The sequence below is a fragment of the Pyxicephalus adspersus genome, chromosome 8, assembly GCF_032062135.1.
Source record: "Pyxicephalus adspersus chromosome 8, UCB_Pads_2.0, whole genome shotgun sequence".
Classification (NCBI taxonomy): domain Eukaryota; kingdom Metazoa; phylum Chordata; class Amphibia; order Anura; family Pyxicephalidae; genus Pyxicephalus; species Pyxicephalus adspersus.
Genome location: NC_092865.1, coordinates 52,009,580 through 52,026,505, shown reverse-complemented (window position 1 = coordinate 52,026,505; position 16,926 = coordinate 52,009,580). Strand labels below are relative to the sequence as shown.

General features: G+C 40.4%; 2 protein-coding genes across 2 annotated transcripts in view; one reads left to right on the top strand and one right to left on the bottom strand.

The window, feature by feature from the left end:
* NDUFAF3 (NADH:ubiquinone oxidoreductase complex assembly factor 3) overlaps positions 1–16,926 on the bottom strand; it is a 147,336-nt gene that overhangs the window by 29,084 nt on the left and 101,326 nt on the right. The window lies entirely within an intron of this gene.
* QARS1 (glutaminyl-tRNA synthetase 1) overlaps positions 15,924–16,926 on the top strand; it is a 47,795-nt gene continuing 46,792 nt past the window's right edge. Inside the window, exon 1 of the mRNA XM_072420612.1 lies at positions 15,924–16,081. Within this exon, the coding sequence (XP_072276713.1) occupies positions 15,968–16,081 (114 nt within the window). The 5' untranslated portion in view covers positions 15,924–15,967. The remainder of the gene's footprint in view (positions 16,082–16,926) is intronic.

Below are 16,926 nucleotides of genomic sequence, written 5' to 3'. Positions count from 1 at the left end.
CATTTTTTTTTTTTCTTTTGAGTTGGCCGCCTATTTAAACAGCCTGCCATCATGTAAGCAATATTAACTACATATCAGATGGATTAGCAGGGTGTGTAATAATGGCCTTTCCATTAAATGTCGTCTAGTTTTGGGGGCATCTGTTTCAGTGAATGCACTTTTCCAAATTCCAACAGGTTTTGAGGCCTGATAAGGGATGTTTTTTGGCTGTGTTTTCCACAACTTCAGGATTTTATTTTTTTGTCCATATTGCTGAAATGTGTATTCCACAGTCTTTATATCAGCTGTTAATATTTCAGAGGCTCCATACTGTCCCATTGTACGATCAATGGAGGATTATTTTTGATTTTATACAATGTATCCCTCCTTGCTGCTAATAGGGGACTGTTGCCATGGCACAGTAGTGATGGAGTTAAGCAAAAAGCTTGCTCAGGGAACTGGCTTTGTGCTGGTATTGGCAGTGCCTGCATTCTCTAGGACCGCTGGTCAAAGTTCTACTCCACAAGGAATGTATGCTGGACCTTTACACTTAGGCTCTGGATCAGTCGTTTTTATGGTGACTATTGCATAGTTGGCAGAACTGGTTTACAATGAAAATGATCATTGCAATTCTTTGGCTTTTACATCTTAAATAATAACTTGGGCAATGTTGCCTTCATGGCCTTAATGTTTTTAGATGTTCCTGTCATCTATAACTTTTACTTCTATTAAAATGCCCTAGGCAAATTATACATCATCCTGCAGACCAAGTAGATGTAGATGTGCACAATATACTCCAAGCAGCAGGTTAAAGAAATGTGCTGTCTCTGTGAACTTTAGTCCCTGGAGTAGGGTTGAAAATAAGTTTACAGTTAGTACAATAGACCATTGGTTTAGAGGCTCACTAAAATGTTGAGCATTAATTTTAGTTCTGAGCTCACACTTTTGCTTTTTTTTTTTTTCTCCCCAATGCTCAATGTACCTGTTGGTATAGGAATATTGGCAACACTTCATAGAGGCATGCTTCTTAAGCTTGCAAAAACGTTCAATTCAAAAGCTTAAGGTCAGTAGGTGGTTTGCCTTTTGGTAGCTGACAGGTGCTCTTTGAGGACACCCTCAATTTTTTTTTTTTTTTTTTTTTTAACACTCACTCCTCAGTAACTTACTGATCATTCCCACACTGAGCAAAATGGGTTTCTCTGCCTAGTGGAACCAGTTGGGTATAAAATTGAATCTTGGGTACATTGTGTACCTTACAGTGTTCACTGGTTATGTCCTAATTTATTTAATTTAATCTATGTTAACTTGGCGCCTCATTTTTTTTTTCCAAGTTTTGTGAGGCGGACTTTATTTATAAGTGACTTCTTTGTTTCTTATGAATGATATTTATAAGAATCTTTGTTACATTCTGGATGTCAGAATTTTTTTTGGGTCAGTTTTATTTAATTTTTAATTATATCTTATTTCTTTTAATAAATTTTTTTACAATATAAACACTTTCTGTTTGTGTCTACTTTTGTAAATAAAGCATGACTTTAAAATGTAATGGCTTGTTTCATAAGCCCACCCACCGCTCTGTTTTCTGCATTCATCTTAAGGAAACATTGAAAACACCTGGGTCTTCTGGGCATGTGGCCCCCTTTTTCACAAGATGCAATGGCTGAGTTTAGGTGGCACTTTGTCACCCCTGGACACTTGTCAGGGCAAGAAAGCAGCTTGTTAAATGTGTAGTAAAGTTGACAATCTGTTGGTGGAAGGGTAAGCCTCGAAGAGAACCTGTACTGACAAAGCCTTGTTTGTCAGCACCTGCCTCCTTTGCATGCTGCGTTCCCCAATTATTTCCATAGCAGGAGTTAAAAGAAATACAAAGCAAATTCATAGATATAAGGTCTTGGTCATCCCAGGATATGGTTGTCATGACTTTTTGATTTGGAAAGGGAAAGTGTGCATGGCACATCCCATTAAATGTATCATATATTCATCTCCCTTTATATACCCATGTCATCACTGGGGTAAAAAAAAAAAAGGTTTGGATCTATGCCCCATACATTTTGTGAAGCTCACTGATTGTCCTAGGCATGTCAACACTTCCTGTCTCATCCATGATTCAGTTGGCACCATCTGGAAAAATGGGTACCCAGGCTTAGAGTAGACAAATATTCAACCTGTTACGCACCATTGATGTGGTCAACCGTTATGAAGGAATGAGCATTACATTTTGATAGCCCCTTGTACTTTATCAAAACCAAACAAATTGCAAAAGCATCACCCATTGCCTCCCCTTCGTAAAACCAACCTTGGCTTTCCATTACAAATTGCTGGATTCTGTATATTGCACCCTTACTCTAGCTTTGTCCAGGTGGTTGAATGTCAATTTTTTTGGTTTATCCAAAGCCAACTTTATTCTTTTGGATAGAATTGTGAAATGCAGGAACTTTCAAATTGCTCCCAATATTCCTACTGGGCAGATTCAACATCTACAAAATATCTGACCTGATGACCACTGTCACCAGATTAAAAGGGAAAATCACAAATAGCCATAGCACTGCTAGCTGGCAGTTTTTCAATTATATTGAATAGATTTAGACTCTATCAATACTTGCGTTTTGACATGACGTAAAAGGAAATCCCTCTAGGTCTCATTCACTCTATAGGAATCTGGTTGCCGGTGCTGCTGTCCATTGTGCTACTGACCCCAATTCAATAAACTGAATGGGTCAGCACACAGAAATGCATGCAGCAGCAGGATGTTATATAAGCACATGCAGTGGCAAAGTCAAACATTGCTTTCCATATAATGTTCCTGCATATTGAACACCGTGAGGCACCCTGCCCCACAAATAGCATGAAAAAGCTCTAATAACACTAAAAGAAAAACAGACATCCTGTAGATTTTTTATATTTAGGGAACCAGTCATACTTTTTTTGTTTACTGTGTAACACATGCCAATATTTTAAATGATAATCATTTACATATGTGGAATACCTACGTTTGATGAATCCATACCCTATTAATGACCATGGCAAAGCATAAAAAAATCATAATTGTTCATAGTGCAGATAGAAACACATAAAAACCCTACACAGAAAAGTGTAAATCTAGTATATTTTATGCCACAGACTTTTATCTGGATTGAGGTCTGGCATTTGAGCGAGGTATTCTAAGAGCTTGTTCACACCATTGCTGGCGGTTTGGTTACCCCTTAATAACTGCATGTTACCCCGGCTGCCAGTTGGACTCCTCAGGCAGCGTCTAGCCTATGAAACAATAATGGAGGTGGTCAAAACCACCTTTGAAAGCTCACCCATTTAAAACCAGGACGACAGTGACAACTGGGTGTCTGTCAACCACTCACAAAACCTTGTAAAAAATGATATTCAGCTTCCTGGTTTTACTCCACTCCAGTTTAGTTTGGGCTGCATGTTTTGCATTGTCTTGTTGGGTTGTAAACCTCTGCTGCAGTTTTGGGTATCCTGCAGACTGTTGCAGGTTATCATCTAGAACTATTCTGTATGTGCATTGGTGGAAGTCAATTGCTTGGAACCCCCTATGTATGTTTTAGTATATTTCCCTGATCATGGCCAATATTACTGAAAGTACAGAAGACTCTATTGAAAATAAATGGCTATAAAACATTGACAGATTATTCAGTTTTTATCAGTTATATAAAAAGTGTTTCTTATCATTGTAAGTGTCCTCACTGATAGATCTTCTATGACCAGTATGGTAAGAGAAGCAGATATTCCCAGCCAGGTCAAAGACAACAACAAAAAAAAGCTGACAATAAGTTCTACCTCTTCACAGAAAATAGCCATTATTCTGTTTTCAGTCTTCAAAATAATGAGTTATAAAGGCAGATTAAAAAATTTGGTAAAGAATATACACTTAGTTCCCAAAATTCTGTGTGATGGGGTTGTTTATTTGGCTCAAGATTCTTTTAAAAATAGGAATATCACTACAAACAAAGAAAAACAAAAGTGCTGACATTTTCAGGTAAATGAGAAAGCTGCACTATTTCTGCGCTCTATATTTTGTTGTCTGCATTACACAAACTCCTGGGCTCATAATTCTTCGGCTGAGCCACCAGCCCCCTCCAAACCACTCTCCCCAGGCAATTTGTTTTTCTTCACTCTGACTCCTCAGGAAGTGTTGACTAATTTTATCTGAATTATTGATCTGCCTCCCTCATGGACCACTTAGAGCAGGCTGTTCTCTCAGAAGCTTGCAGGATGTGTCAGTTTACATTGAAACAGCAAACAGATTATATATACTGCATACAATATATATATATATATATATATATATATATATATATATATATGGACTATGGTCTATATATGTATCATTCAGCTACAATGGTAAAGCTACTCACAGGTGAAGTGAAAACATTGAATATGTGATTATAATGGTCCTTGACATGGGGTGGGATATATTGGGCAGCAAGTAAACAGTCAGTTCTTGATGGTGGTGATGATGAAAGTTGGAAGTAGAAAAAATCAGCACATGCAAGTAAAGATCTGAATGGCCTTGACGGGTCAAAGTGCAATAGTTACATTTATTTTGTATGTTCCTGTGTTTGCGTGGGTTTCCTCCGAGTACTCCTGTTTCCTTCCACATCCCAAAAACATGCAGTTTGGTTAATTGGCTTTCTCCAAAATTGTCCTTAACTGTGTTAATGACATATGTCTATGGTAGGGATATTAGATTGTGAGCCCCTTTGAGGGGCAGAAAGTGGTATAATCATGGACTTTGTAAAGCACTGCATAATATGTGAGTCAATAAATAGACGACTGGGGTCAGATCATCTCCAAAATGGCAGGTCTTGTATGGTGTTCTTAGTAAGGACGGGATAGTTAAGTACTCAAAGAAAGGAGAGTTGGTGAAGCAGCAAAAGAGTCATCAGTGCCAGAACTGTTGCCTGGAGTTCTTCCATCTGGTCTAATCCCACACAAGAGCTACTCTAGTACTACTTGCTAAAAAACTGAATGCTGGTTACAAGATAAAGGTGTCAAAACACAAAAGACATCAAAGCTTGATGCATATAGGGCTGCAAACCAAATACAGTACCCATGCTGACCCCTTTCCAGTACCAAATATGCTACAAATGGGGAATGAGCATCAGACCTGGACTTTGGAGCAATGGAAAAAGGTGGTCCAATAAATCATGTATTCTTTTGGAACATACAAATCACCATGTGTTTGTTTTTCAAAGGTTAGAGGATGAAGTACAAGATGAAGCTAGGATGGTAGGCAGGGTGACTTAAAGGTTCTACTGCTGACATTTTGTTGCCAAATACCACAGGACATCTTCAAAGATCTTGTGAAGTTCATGCCTGGATGGGCCAGAGCTGTTATGGTGGCACTAAGGAGGACCTACACAATATTAGGCTGGTAATTTTACTGTTTTTGTTATATACACAGTACATGAAAATATATACTGAAAATAATTTTGCATGGAGGTTGGATATTTATTAACCTACCATGGGTGTCAGGTGGGTTAGGTATACCACAACAGAATGCCCATAAATGGTTCTTGCCATCATTCTGAGCAGTACCATATCTTTGATCATGGAGGTTCTGATTAGGTTTTACATTCATCAGAGAAAATCTGGAGGTCATAGTTGGTTGAGGTGGGTAGGACAACATCCGCAGTAAGCGGACACGTCACCTTCAGCTTCCCTCTTCACCACGCAGAGAATAGCACTGTGTACAAGCTGTGTACAAGTAGAAAGTTTTGCTGGGTAATAAACAGTAATATAAGTTCTGAGAACATATGTTTTTTATGTTGAAGCCCCAGACGATGTCAGTCTGCGGTGAACTCGGATTCTCTTTGTACTGAAGTAAGCACAGATAATGTGAGTCATTCCAGACCCATATCAACCACAACATTCCACTCCATGGGAGGGAGAGAGGCTTAAAGGTTAGCTTCAACTTTCTCACATTTTTCTTTGTTCTGTAATGTATTTGCTGCATTGTCTTTATTTACTTCCTTCTGTTTAATCACTCTCTACCTTGGTGAATAATATTAGATGCTGAATCTGAACGTAGCTAATAGTCATCCATTCCACCTTAACCAACACGAACCCTCTGTGAGTCCTTCTATGTACCCCCTGTTCCCACCCATTAGCCCACAAAGCAGCCACTCCCACAACAAGCCTGATTTATCCTTTCAGCAGGCTGAAGACTAATTTAAAGTAGGTATTTTGACTTTAAAAGGAATGTGCTAATTCTTTTTTTTTTTCCTTTTGCAAACAAGTAAGAACAGTCTTTCAGATTTTGAAAGATTTTTTTGGCATTGATGTTGTTAAATTCCTGACAGTGAGGTGGGAGAAGCGGAGGGTTACTCAGCCCTTATGGGAAGGATGTGTCACTGGGTGAGAACTCGCATATACTGTAAGGCAGAAGAGATGAGCACATGTTTGGGCAAGCTTGTAGTGTCATCACCGAGCAGCATTATGATTGTATACAGGGTCCGCAGTAATGAAGGTCAGCCCAAGGGCAAACAACGTATTCTGTCGATCTGCGTGACATCAGCGTTCCTCGGGCACAGATGAGACATTTTATTGATAAACTTGTGTGGGCAAAGAAGACATTTGCAGATGACAAATACCCAGCCAGTGATGCACTGACATTATAGTGCTGGAGAAAATGGTCTTCCAGGTAAGTTGTCCCAATGTACAGGTATGCTGTACATACTTAGGGCACATTCAAGCAAAAAGCTCCTGGGGACCCCAAAATTTATATTATCTCTAGTGGGTGTAGTTCCACTTTAAAGGAACATCGTCATAGGGAGACGCATGGGCTGCCATCACTGACCTCTCCTTCTGAAATTGCTATTTGCTTGGCTTTCATGCTGGCATACTTTCTTCGACAAACACATAGGCAGATAAGGATTTCTTTCAACGTTTTCCAAGATAGTGGTTTCAATGTGCTTTTGCCGAGGGTCACCATTGTAGTTCACCAATTTATTTCACTTATGGCAGGTTTGTTTTAATAGTCCTGGTGTTCTTCTTTTAAGCTGAGCTCCATGAAAAATCTGTATTTACCCTTTTGCAGTGGGGTTCCCCCTTTACTGTAAGAGTTAAATACTGATTTTTGTCTAGGGTACCATGAGAAAGGAAATTTTCATATGGTATTCCTGCACTCTCTCCAACACTCCAGAATGAGTGTGTGCCCTAGACTTCTGGTCCCACATTGTATGTGATAACTTCAGTGTGCCTTGGACTTCAGAGCAAAAAAAGAAGCTGCTTTGGGCAAATTATAGGCAAAATGGGACCCTGTGCAAAAATGAAGTAGTGATCCCAAATGTACAGCAGAAATACCCCACCGCAAGGGAAATTTTAGATTTTGCCCAAAGCAGGGTATGACATTGGAAATGCATTATATAAGCATCTTGGAAATTGCACCTAGGTGTCCTTCAGAGCATCATCCTGCCAACCGATAACGCTTCCTCCCTCCCTGCTCGCACTCCTAGAAGCCTTACAGTAGGATTTGTTTTCTTGGCACAGATTATTTTTATGTCTGGGCCTCCCAGGGGACATCTCCAGCTGGGGCTCACAGGAAATGGAGTCTGAAGATGCATTATTGATCTTAATGGATCTCCCGTCTTGCTGATATTTCCTTTTTTCACGTCTGTCACTCACTCGCCATCTGTCTCCTTCTTGACCCTCATCCAGGGCCGGTGCCATTGAATGTATGAGCCGGAATGTCACCTACACCCAAGAGTATTGCCTCTGGCAATAAAGCCCATTTACTGCTTCCTGGCTCCATCAACATAGCAGATACAGGGCTAGCCTTGGATTACCTGGGTCCAGCATTCCATTGCCCCATGATTTACATGGAGTTTGTATGTGGCCCCTCTTTTCCGCTAATGATCCAAAACTTACTGCTAAATCTGACCTTCATCTTTCCGGTCATTAAATCTGCCCTGTAACCTTGCTTTTATTAAAAATGCCCTCCAACCTTTTTTTCACAGTTGTACCTGCACATCTCCTGTACTAAAATTGCTTACCCCTGGCTCGATGACTTCCAGCATCATCTAGTCCAGGGGTCTGCAAACTCCGGCCTTTAGGCCAGATACGGCCTAGCCGGTATTTCGTTCCGGCCTAATGCCCCCTGGCCTATCTGGCCTAATACCGGCCGGCAACCCACGGCTCCGGAGCGACAGGTTGCCGGCAGATCAGCCAGAGGACCTTAGGATTTACCGTAGCCGCTGGAGCTCCCGTGCTGCCCCCTTACAGTTGCTCCGCCATTTACCGCGGCCGGCCTTGATACTTCCGCCGCCACTGTAAATAGAGAAAGCTGTCTGAAGGTAAATCCATTTCCTCCCCAATGCATACGGAGGAGAGGGATTTCACTTCAGGGGGCGTTCCCTGTTGGTGGGCGGAGCCATTAGGGCAGGTCCAGCCTATTGTGCTCCCGCCCACCCCATAAATGGCCAAGTGGCCATAAAACTTTGCCAACCCCTGATCTAGTCTTTTCTCCCCAGCCTGACTGTCCCCGGAGCGCTCCCTTTATTGGATTATTATTGGATATAACTTCTTGATGGAGGCTTGTTTTTGATATGGGTGTTCTACATGCAAATGCATCCTTCCTAGAAATGCCCACTCATCCAGTCTGGCTTTTAGGGCATAATATTAGTTTGCACACATTTTCTCAAGAGCAAACCCACTGCTTATATTAGCCCGAGGCATCTTGGGAGCAGTACTGAGACAAGGAGTTTTGATGTTTTCGGTAAACTTTAAAAGCAGAAATAAACCATTGTTGCAGAAAGGACAGATGATGTCCCTTGTGCAATATTTTTTATTTACAATTACCTGTCGTTGCTGTGTCACAGGTCCTGCCATCTTCATCTGGTCCTCCTCTGGGTGTTGGATTTTTTGGATTTTATTCTGTCCCAGCAGCCCTGGGGGATGCAGAATACCCGGGTATCCTAGCATGTGCTACTTCCCCCACTTCCTAGATTGTAAGCTCTTTGGGGCAGGGGACTCCTCCTGACTCCTCCTGTGTCACTGTCTGTATCTGTCTGTCATTTGCAACCCCTATTTAATGTACATCGCTGGGTAATATGTTGGCGCTATATATCCTGTTTAATATTAATCCTGCACTGAGCTGGGCATGCAAACAGGCAGGCAAGTATGTAAGGGACATTGCTTGTCCCTTCTGCAAAATAAATCATCCCTTCTCACAGTTTTTTAATTGCAGATATTTATACTTCTGCTTTAATGGATATATCTTTTTGAAATAAATGGTATTGTTGATGCTAATTGATATTTTTATTTGCCAGAATGTATTGATATTTTTATTTGCCAGAATTAAAAATATTAAAATATATTTAATTAAATGTAATAATAGAAACAACTTATTTGCTATGGACAACCTTTTCCTCCTTAGTATGATAGTCGCACTCTGCTATCACTTTGCTTCCATTATTTAATTAACAGAGGTCATTGTGCAATACATAGCTTGCTAGTATTTGCCTGCACACTCGGTGGCCATACCCATTACATAACACTTACGAAAGCTGCCAAATACAACAAGGGCTGGCTGGAATGGTGAGATTTTCTTGTAAAACTCCAGCAGGGAACATCTGAAAACCTAGGAAGGCCAAACTTTTATTTTTTTGTTTTTATCTTTATCTTATCTAGAGGCCTTGGTGAGTCACTGGTAAATTTACTGGGTTTTATTAGTTTAGGGACACCTAATCCTAAATCTCCACTGTCCGTAATGATGTCAGAGTGTCTTTGTGTCTCATCAGGAATCCATAGTGCTATTTACATTTAAACAAGAATTTACTGGATGTTGGGTTTGATGTAGGTCACTTATTATCAGGGCTTCCCAGAAAATGAAGCATTTTAACTTTTTACCTTCTTTGAAGAAGAGAACATTACCAGATTCAAGGAGATTTCTATGTTTATGGAGTGAAAGGTCTGATAACTGAACAACCTTATCCATGTAAAAAATCAATATATTTACAAGAGATTTAAAGTGATACTAATTTAATTGTTTTTTTTAGAAAGCACCAACATATTACAAAGTGCTGTAGATGATAAGCCATGAATATGATAAACCATGACAAAGAGAAGAAGATCCAGACCAACAGAGCTTACAAAGTATAATGTTGGCTATACATTAGTCAATATTTCGTATGGATTCCATATAAACATTGAATGTAATGCCTATTTATTAGAAAATAGAGCACTCCTAATCACTGTTTGAACAATATGTTCTTTGCCCCTACAACTTCCTACATCAATGATCATCGATAATGTAATTCCCAGAGGAGCTCCCCCTGCTATTGGTGATCAGAACAAGTGGGGTCATTGTTTTGGCAAAGAAGGGCTGACGGAGAGGTGCACAATAGTTATCCGGTATATGAGATGTCTGTCATTTACCTGTCTGTGCACCTATCGACCTGTGTTTGGCCAGTGTACTTGGTGGGGGAGATGGAAGTTTGGCTAATGTCATGACAAATATAGACAGGAAGAGGGGTAAACCAGTTTATTTGGGGACTTATTTATATTATATTAAATAGGAGCAAGCCTAGTGGGATGGGCAAGGGAATACCAGAGAGTGGGAGCAGCTCCACACTTGCTGTGGACATTATAAAGGGTTCCTACCCACCATTCCTGTGCTGAAATCTCAGGTATGCACATCTGGTGTGCTTATGGTTTCCTACAATCTCTGTTGGATGTTTTGTTTTTTTATATATGAAGAATATACCAGGAAGAACTGGGACACAAAATGGTAGCAAGGGAAACCCAAAATAGACCGGGTGGACAGGAACGGAGAATCTGATTTAGCCATGAAATAAAAGCCATATTCCTATTTTTTTTAAATATAACAATTTCACTTAAATAGTAATGCCTGTTACTGGGTGGCAACATTCTGCTACTATACCCCCATTTGCCCTCCTGCATTGTAACCCTGTTTCTTGAGCTTCCAATGAAGACTGTAGGTGGCTGTGATGACAGCCATGAGTCCTCATTGCCACCATCAGTCAGGCTTTGCAGATCAATGAGGTGCAGCTGCTGCTAAAGCATGTACATGAAGACAGAAAAAGGCTGGAGGAGAACTGCAACATTGCAATGCAAGTAAGGATGAAAAAAAGGTGAACAATATTCTCCAAAAGAAAAAATGCTGTTGCACAATTTTTTTGATACAGAGTATTTTAGCAAAGTCATGCATTTCAGGATTAGATCTAACAATGGATACCTCGTGAGCTAGGACAGGGGTGTCAAATTCAAATACACAGAGGGCCAAAATTAAACTTTAGACAAAGTCGCTGGCCAACCTTAAAATTTATTGAAAAAATTGAGGAAGTTTTTCCTCCTCATTAGATATAAAACAATGCCATATGGAAACAAAGAGGTTTTGCTTCACATTCAATCTGGAACAAGACTTTTTTTAAATTTTTTTTAAGAAAAAATCTTTCTCTATTTGTAGCCTTCTGACATAAATTTCAATGGTAACCTTTTTGCACAGGCTAACAATAATAATAATAATATTCTTTTATGAAACTCCAACCATTCAAGTCCAATTCCTTGGAGTAGCAAAGAAAAGTACAGCTGAGGGGGAGTGCTGGAAATGCCAGACGCAGCCAATGCGGAGCTATATCTTATAAGGTAGCCGCCACTGAAACTCTCTATTCATTGAAATAGTGCCGCTACTAAAACTCCTGGCATTACTTGCATCTATAAAACAGTTCAATGCAGGGCCACGCATAGGCAGAGAGCCCGCTGGTCCAAAGATGCAAGTGATGCCAGAAATTGTAGTAGCGGCGCAATTTCAATGCAGAGCGGGCCAGCTGCAGTTCATATTTAGGATTCTTTTGAGGGCCAAAAAAAAGGACATTGGGGGCCAATTTGGCCCCTGTTCCAGAGTTTGACACCCCTGAGCTAGGATATTGATTAATATCTTCCTAATAAAAAAATGATTAGAAAATATTGATTATTTTACCACCTTCCACTAATCAATTTTAAACAGATTTCAGCAGAAATCTCATCAGAAAATCATCCAGAGCAACTCCCTAATTATTCAAAAGAATGTTATCTGATTTATGTTCAATTAATTTTAGATCACAAATGATTTATAATGATTTAATAGATTTTTGTTGGGTACAATGTTTTTGTCAAATTAAATGTTTAATAAACCCCCTGTGGGTATGTACCCTGCACCGATATCAGAGGCAGTTTGCAAATCTGGTCCTCTTGTCGCACCATTTGACATCACTTCCAGGTTCCCCCAGTCATGTGCTCAATAGTAAATCACAACATGGTTTCCCATACTGAGATAAATATAGGGCCATCTGAGAAGGCGGGTAGCATGAGTGGCCCAGGGGGCCCCTGGGTGGTTATTTTCCATATTGTTGATGTAGGATCACTGATGCATGTGTCCTGGAGGTGCTGTTCCCGCACGCTGGTGTTCTGAGAATTGTTGTTTGCTGGTTAATTATTGATATTAAAAGGTGATGATCCCACACTTCCTTGCCTGGTCAAGTTATGGAAAACACAAGGAAAGGCGTCGATGTTCCCTATTTTGGCATTGCCGCCGTGCTATTTATATGTACTGAATTTGATGGGCTTGTTTTTTTACTTTCTAAATTAGCATCATTTGTGTCTGTGAGCAATCGATGAGATGACACTCGTTATAATGGAGCTGCAGGCAAACACAGAGAGGAAAAAAACACACTTTAGTCACCGGAAGAAGATAGCAAAAGGTAATAGCTTGCATCTCGTTGTGGCTCAGGCAGGGCCTTCAAAGGGTTGATAGGTGCACTTTAATGTTATAAAGAATATCAGTCAGTGTGTTAGTGTATAAAACACATTTATTTGGATTTATCATTGTATATATACATGAGGCAGCCATATTTACTCATTGCAGGTGCAAGTTCTGCTTCCTGCTCTGTGAATATACTGTGCTGACCCTCACAGCTGCCTATAAGACCACCAGACAGGGTCCATCTGAAAACAACAGTATCTAAGTATCAACAATGTAACTTACAAATATATATATACAGTAAGAGCTCTAGTCCTGTAGTGAGATGACATAGAGATAGCTGTGTGTTCACAAACCCTTGCCACATCTCATCTCCTGCTGCAGAACCTCCCCTTACCTGGCTGCAAAGTTACAATGTTACAGTCAGATCACGGAGACAGAGAAGACTGAGAAAATGCTTCTTTCTAACTGCAGCAGACAGAGGACATCATCTCAGCCTAGGCAAAGTCACCGAATAGAACTAAAGGATTTTTTTTTTTACGGTTGCTGAATTGCTGAACATTTAGCATACCAAGACTTTACTAAAGCTGTGAACTCAGATAAAAAATACCTTTCCATAGTATATCAGTTGCGGACCATACACTGGCTAATTGGTGCACAATCGAGTTAATGATCAATATTTCCTAGATATCAATCTTCCACATGGTTACTGTCAATTACCTATAATCCAGCCCCATTATTCATCCAATAAATATTGCATTGTTCCACCCATCTAATCCGACCACCAATAACAGGGAGAGCTTCTCCCATGAGTTACCTTATTTATTATTAATATTGAGCAGCAGAGATTAATAACAAATCTAATGTCAGATCTGTTAGAGACCAGAGTATGGCCAGCATAAAGCTATTTAATTGCCCTCCACCGAATACCAAAAACCTGAATTCTCACTATGGCTGCACCCTTTACCAATTCCCCCCTAGGTCTTTCTGCTCGGTGCACCATTGCAGCCAGTATTTAGAGGCTGCAGATCAATAAAACATTCAGAAACATCGCCCGGAGCCCCATTGTACCTGGGATGGCGTTTGTTTTCAATTACATGGCACAATACAAGGCTTTCCATTAGACAATCCCTTTAAGTGATTCAAATGCAGTTGTCACCTGTCATTAGAAAAAATGCTAATTACACAATACAATGGCAGAATAGCCAGCGGTGAGCAATGGAGGATGGGAGGGTTCCAATGCAACATAAAAAACTTTTGCGTTGTCACTTATCTTTTTGTCACAGCAGAACTATGTTTCCAAATTTACTTTCAGCATTTTTTTTAAGAAAATGAAGATTAAAGAGAACCTGTCACAAATAGGCTTACATGAAAAAAATCTAGAATTAGATATAAACCCTCAATTATTGACATTATTGAGTATGCTAAAGCACTGCATGTCATAAACAACTGCCATAAGAAACAAAATACTTTTTTTCATCCTTTGTTGCCTCTCAGAGATGCTGATCTGCAGGTTCTACAGCAATGGCTGCATGACATTTCTCAGAGAAGATTTCCAGATCACGTCTGCGTATTTGTGGTCTCTTTTGAAAGCTCGGGAAAGATTATGACAACGCAACTGGGAGACGGACACTGTGTTGTCACTCCATAAGAACAAGGTGTTTAAACAAGGGACTTCATACCTGATCATCAGGAAGCACTTTATTAAAAGCTGCAAATTGAAAATGATTTATAAAATGACCAAATCGCTGTTGTTTCCTAATGGGGAGGATGCAAATGGGATACTTCTGCTTGTCTAAAGGTTCAAGCATTCCAAGATAAGAATGGGGTACACTATTAGTATAAGAGTTGAGTATGTGTGAGTTATGGGACCACATTTGGGTGAGCGTTGCATGTACACCAAAGCACAATGCATGCCTGGCACTGGTTTTCCAATAGATAATCCCAATCTTGGCCTTTACTCTTCTCACCCTGTACCCATAAAGCTGCCACCAATAGGACACCTGGACAAACTTGCAGGACTCTGGGTGAAAATGGATAATGTATTTAAAATGGATCTATAGGAATTATCTGTAAGTAAGCAAAAAGTTTAAAAAGGTTATTTAGACAAGCAAAGGGTTAGGGGTTTTAGTTTTCTGCAAGAAGAAATTCCCCTTCACCTTGTGTCCGAAACACACAACAGGAAACTAGATAAAATCCCTTCAAAGTGAACAAAATTGTCATTCCAGAGAGTTGTCTCCTAAACAGGTGGAGAATTTTCCCTCGTGTTATGGTCCGATAATTAGGTAATTACCTAACTGAGGGTCTACATCAGTGTTTCTATTTAACATGGGGGAACCCTTGCAAAAATGTTTGGGTCTTAGGGAACCCCGGCTATCATTACTTTATCCACAGCTCACAGTACATTAGTATTAGTGGTCAGTGGGAAGAATTCCTCAGTGCCAGGCATGCTAGCCATTGGGAAGATATAGCCAACAAGATAACTGGTGTCAGGTAAACTGACCAGGGAGGTACAAATTGCTCAAGGAACCCCTAGCAACCTCTGGAGGAACCCTGGTTGAGAACAATGATCTAACCCTTCCCTACTTTATCCAAAACTAAAATAAAAATTGTTTTACATACACTTTACAATGTGCCTAATTGTGCATGGGTAGCACTTTTACTGTTTCTAACTTGAAAGATTTCCTATTACTTCCTGACCTATAGCCACAACAGAAAGTGAGAGGAAATCTTTGCAAAATAAATAAAAGCACCCTCATGGGCAGTTGTTAAAGGAGCATGTGCAGCCACTGGAGGATTCTATTCCTGTTTGTGACAACTTCACATTTTCATTTTTGCTTTGAGTCTGGGTAAAACTGCCAGCAGGATCATTTTAACTGATAGTGGAATTAGATCATACTTCTGGTACGTCTATTTACAAGTGCTCTCCTAAAAATAATAATTTGGCATGTAATATTAAACACAGCATTACTTTTCTTCTTTCATGTTTGGAGTTCCTCTTTACGCTTTCTGAGTTTTGTTGCAGCCAACCTCACCCACGTGCTACCAGCTCTTAGCCTGATGCAACGCAGACCCCGCCCCTTCTATAGTACACTCTCCAAACTATTGGTCCCGTGACTACCACGTGATAGGCTTTGGCACAGTCATTGGGCCCAGCGGATTCCAACCTTCCTTGTTGATTGGCCACCAGGCACCGGCTTTCCTTTGCTCTCATTCTGATTGGCTGCTCCGCTTTCCTTCCTTCCTTTTTTTTAAACTCCCGGTTCCAAGATGGCGGATGACTCGGTGTCTCTCTTCACTTCTATTGGGTTGAGCGAGCAGAAGGCGAAGGAAACGCTGAAGAATGAGGCGCTGAGCTCGGTTCTGAGAGACGCCGTGCTGCAGGTAAGAAAAGGGCAGTCTGTTACCCTAGGGGGGAGCAGGGGGCGCCTTCTCTTTTTTGCTCAAGCGGACCTGTCACTGGCACGTTGGCTGCCATGTGGAGTCATTTCTGTGTATGTATAATGAGGTGTTAACCCTTTAATGTCTTGCAGGGATTCATTGACATAACCAGCTCCAAGTAAACTGACAATCTAGATATTCCCTAAAGAGAACCTGTCACTTTTATGGATATCATTTAGTAAGAGAGCCAGGCAGGGCAGAGGTGCCGGGGAGATTTTTATTAATATTACTGACTTATTCCTTATTTAGAAGTCGGTGTGACATATGGTGGTGACTGGTTCTATTCCAACAATATTGGGCTTCTCAGTCATACTTGGATATAGTTATGATTGAGGCCTCTGATTTGTATATTGGGGAGGAATTTGTGTTGCTTAGCAACCACTTGGAATCCCCGGGGCCACTCCATGGTCAAAAGTATGATGGACCAGTGCAGTCATATAAACCCAATCAATGCATATTCCGATAAATGGCGTATAATGTTCTTATGCGTCCAGACGTTTATGATTTTATTGAAGTGCAATAAATAAATTCCAGGCACTTTAATGTTTAGTGGCTTATCTGTAATTATAACGCAAGATCCTGGTGTGTGGGAAAGCTGTGGTCTCTCTGCAGAGGTCTCCATGCCTCCTTCTAAGGGTACACACATCTGAAATGTTTACAACCTAAAGTTACATAGTAGGGTAGGTTGAAAAAAGACACAAGCCCATCAAGTTCAACCACTAGGGAAATAAACATATCCCAGATATAAAACCCTATAAGACAGCGGTCCCCAACCACCGGGCCGCGGC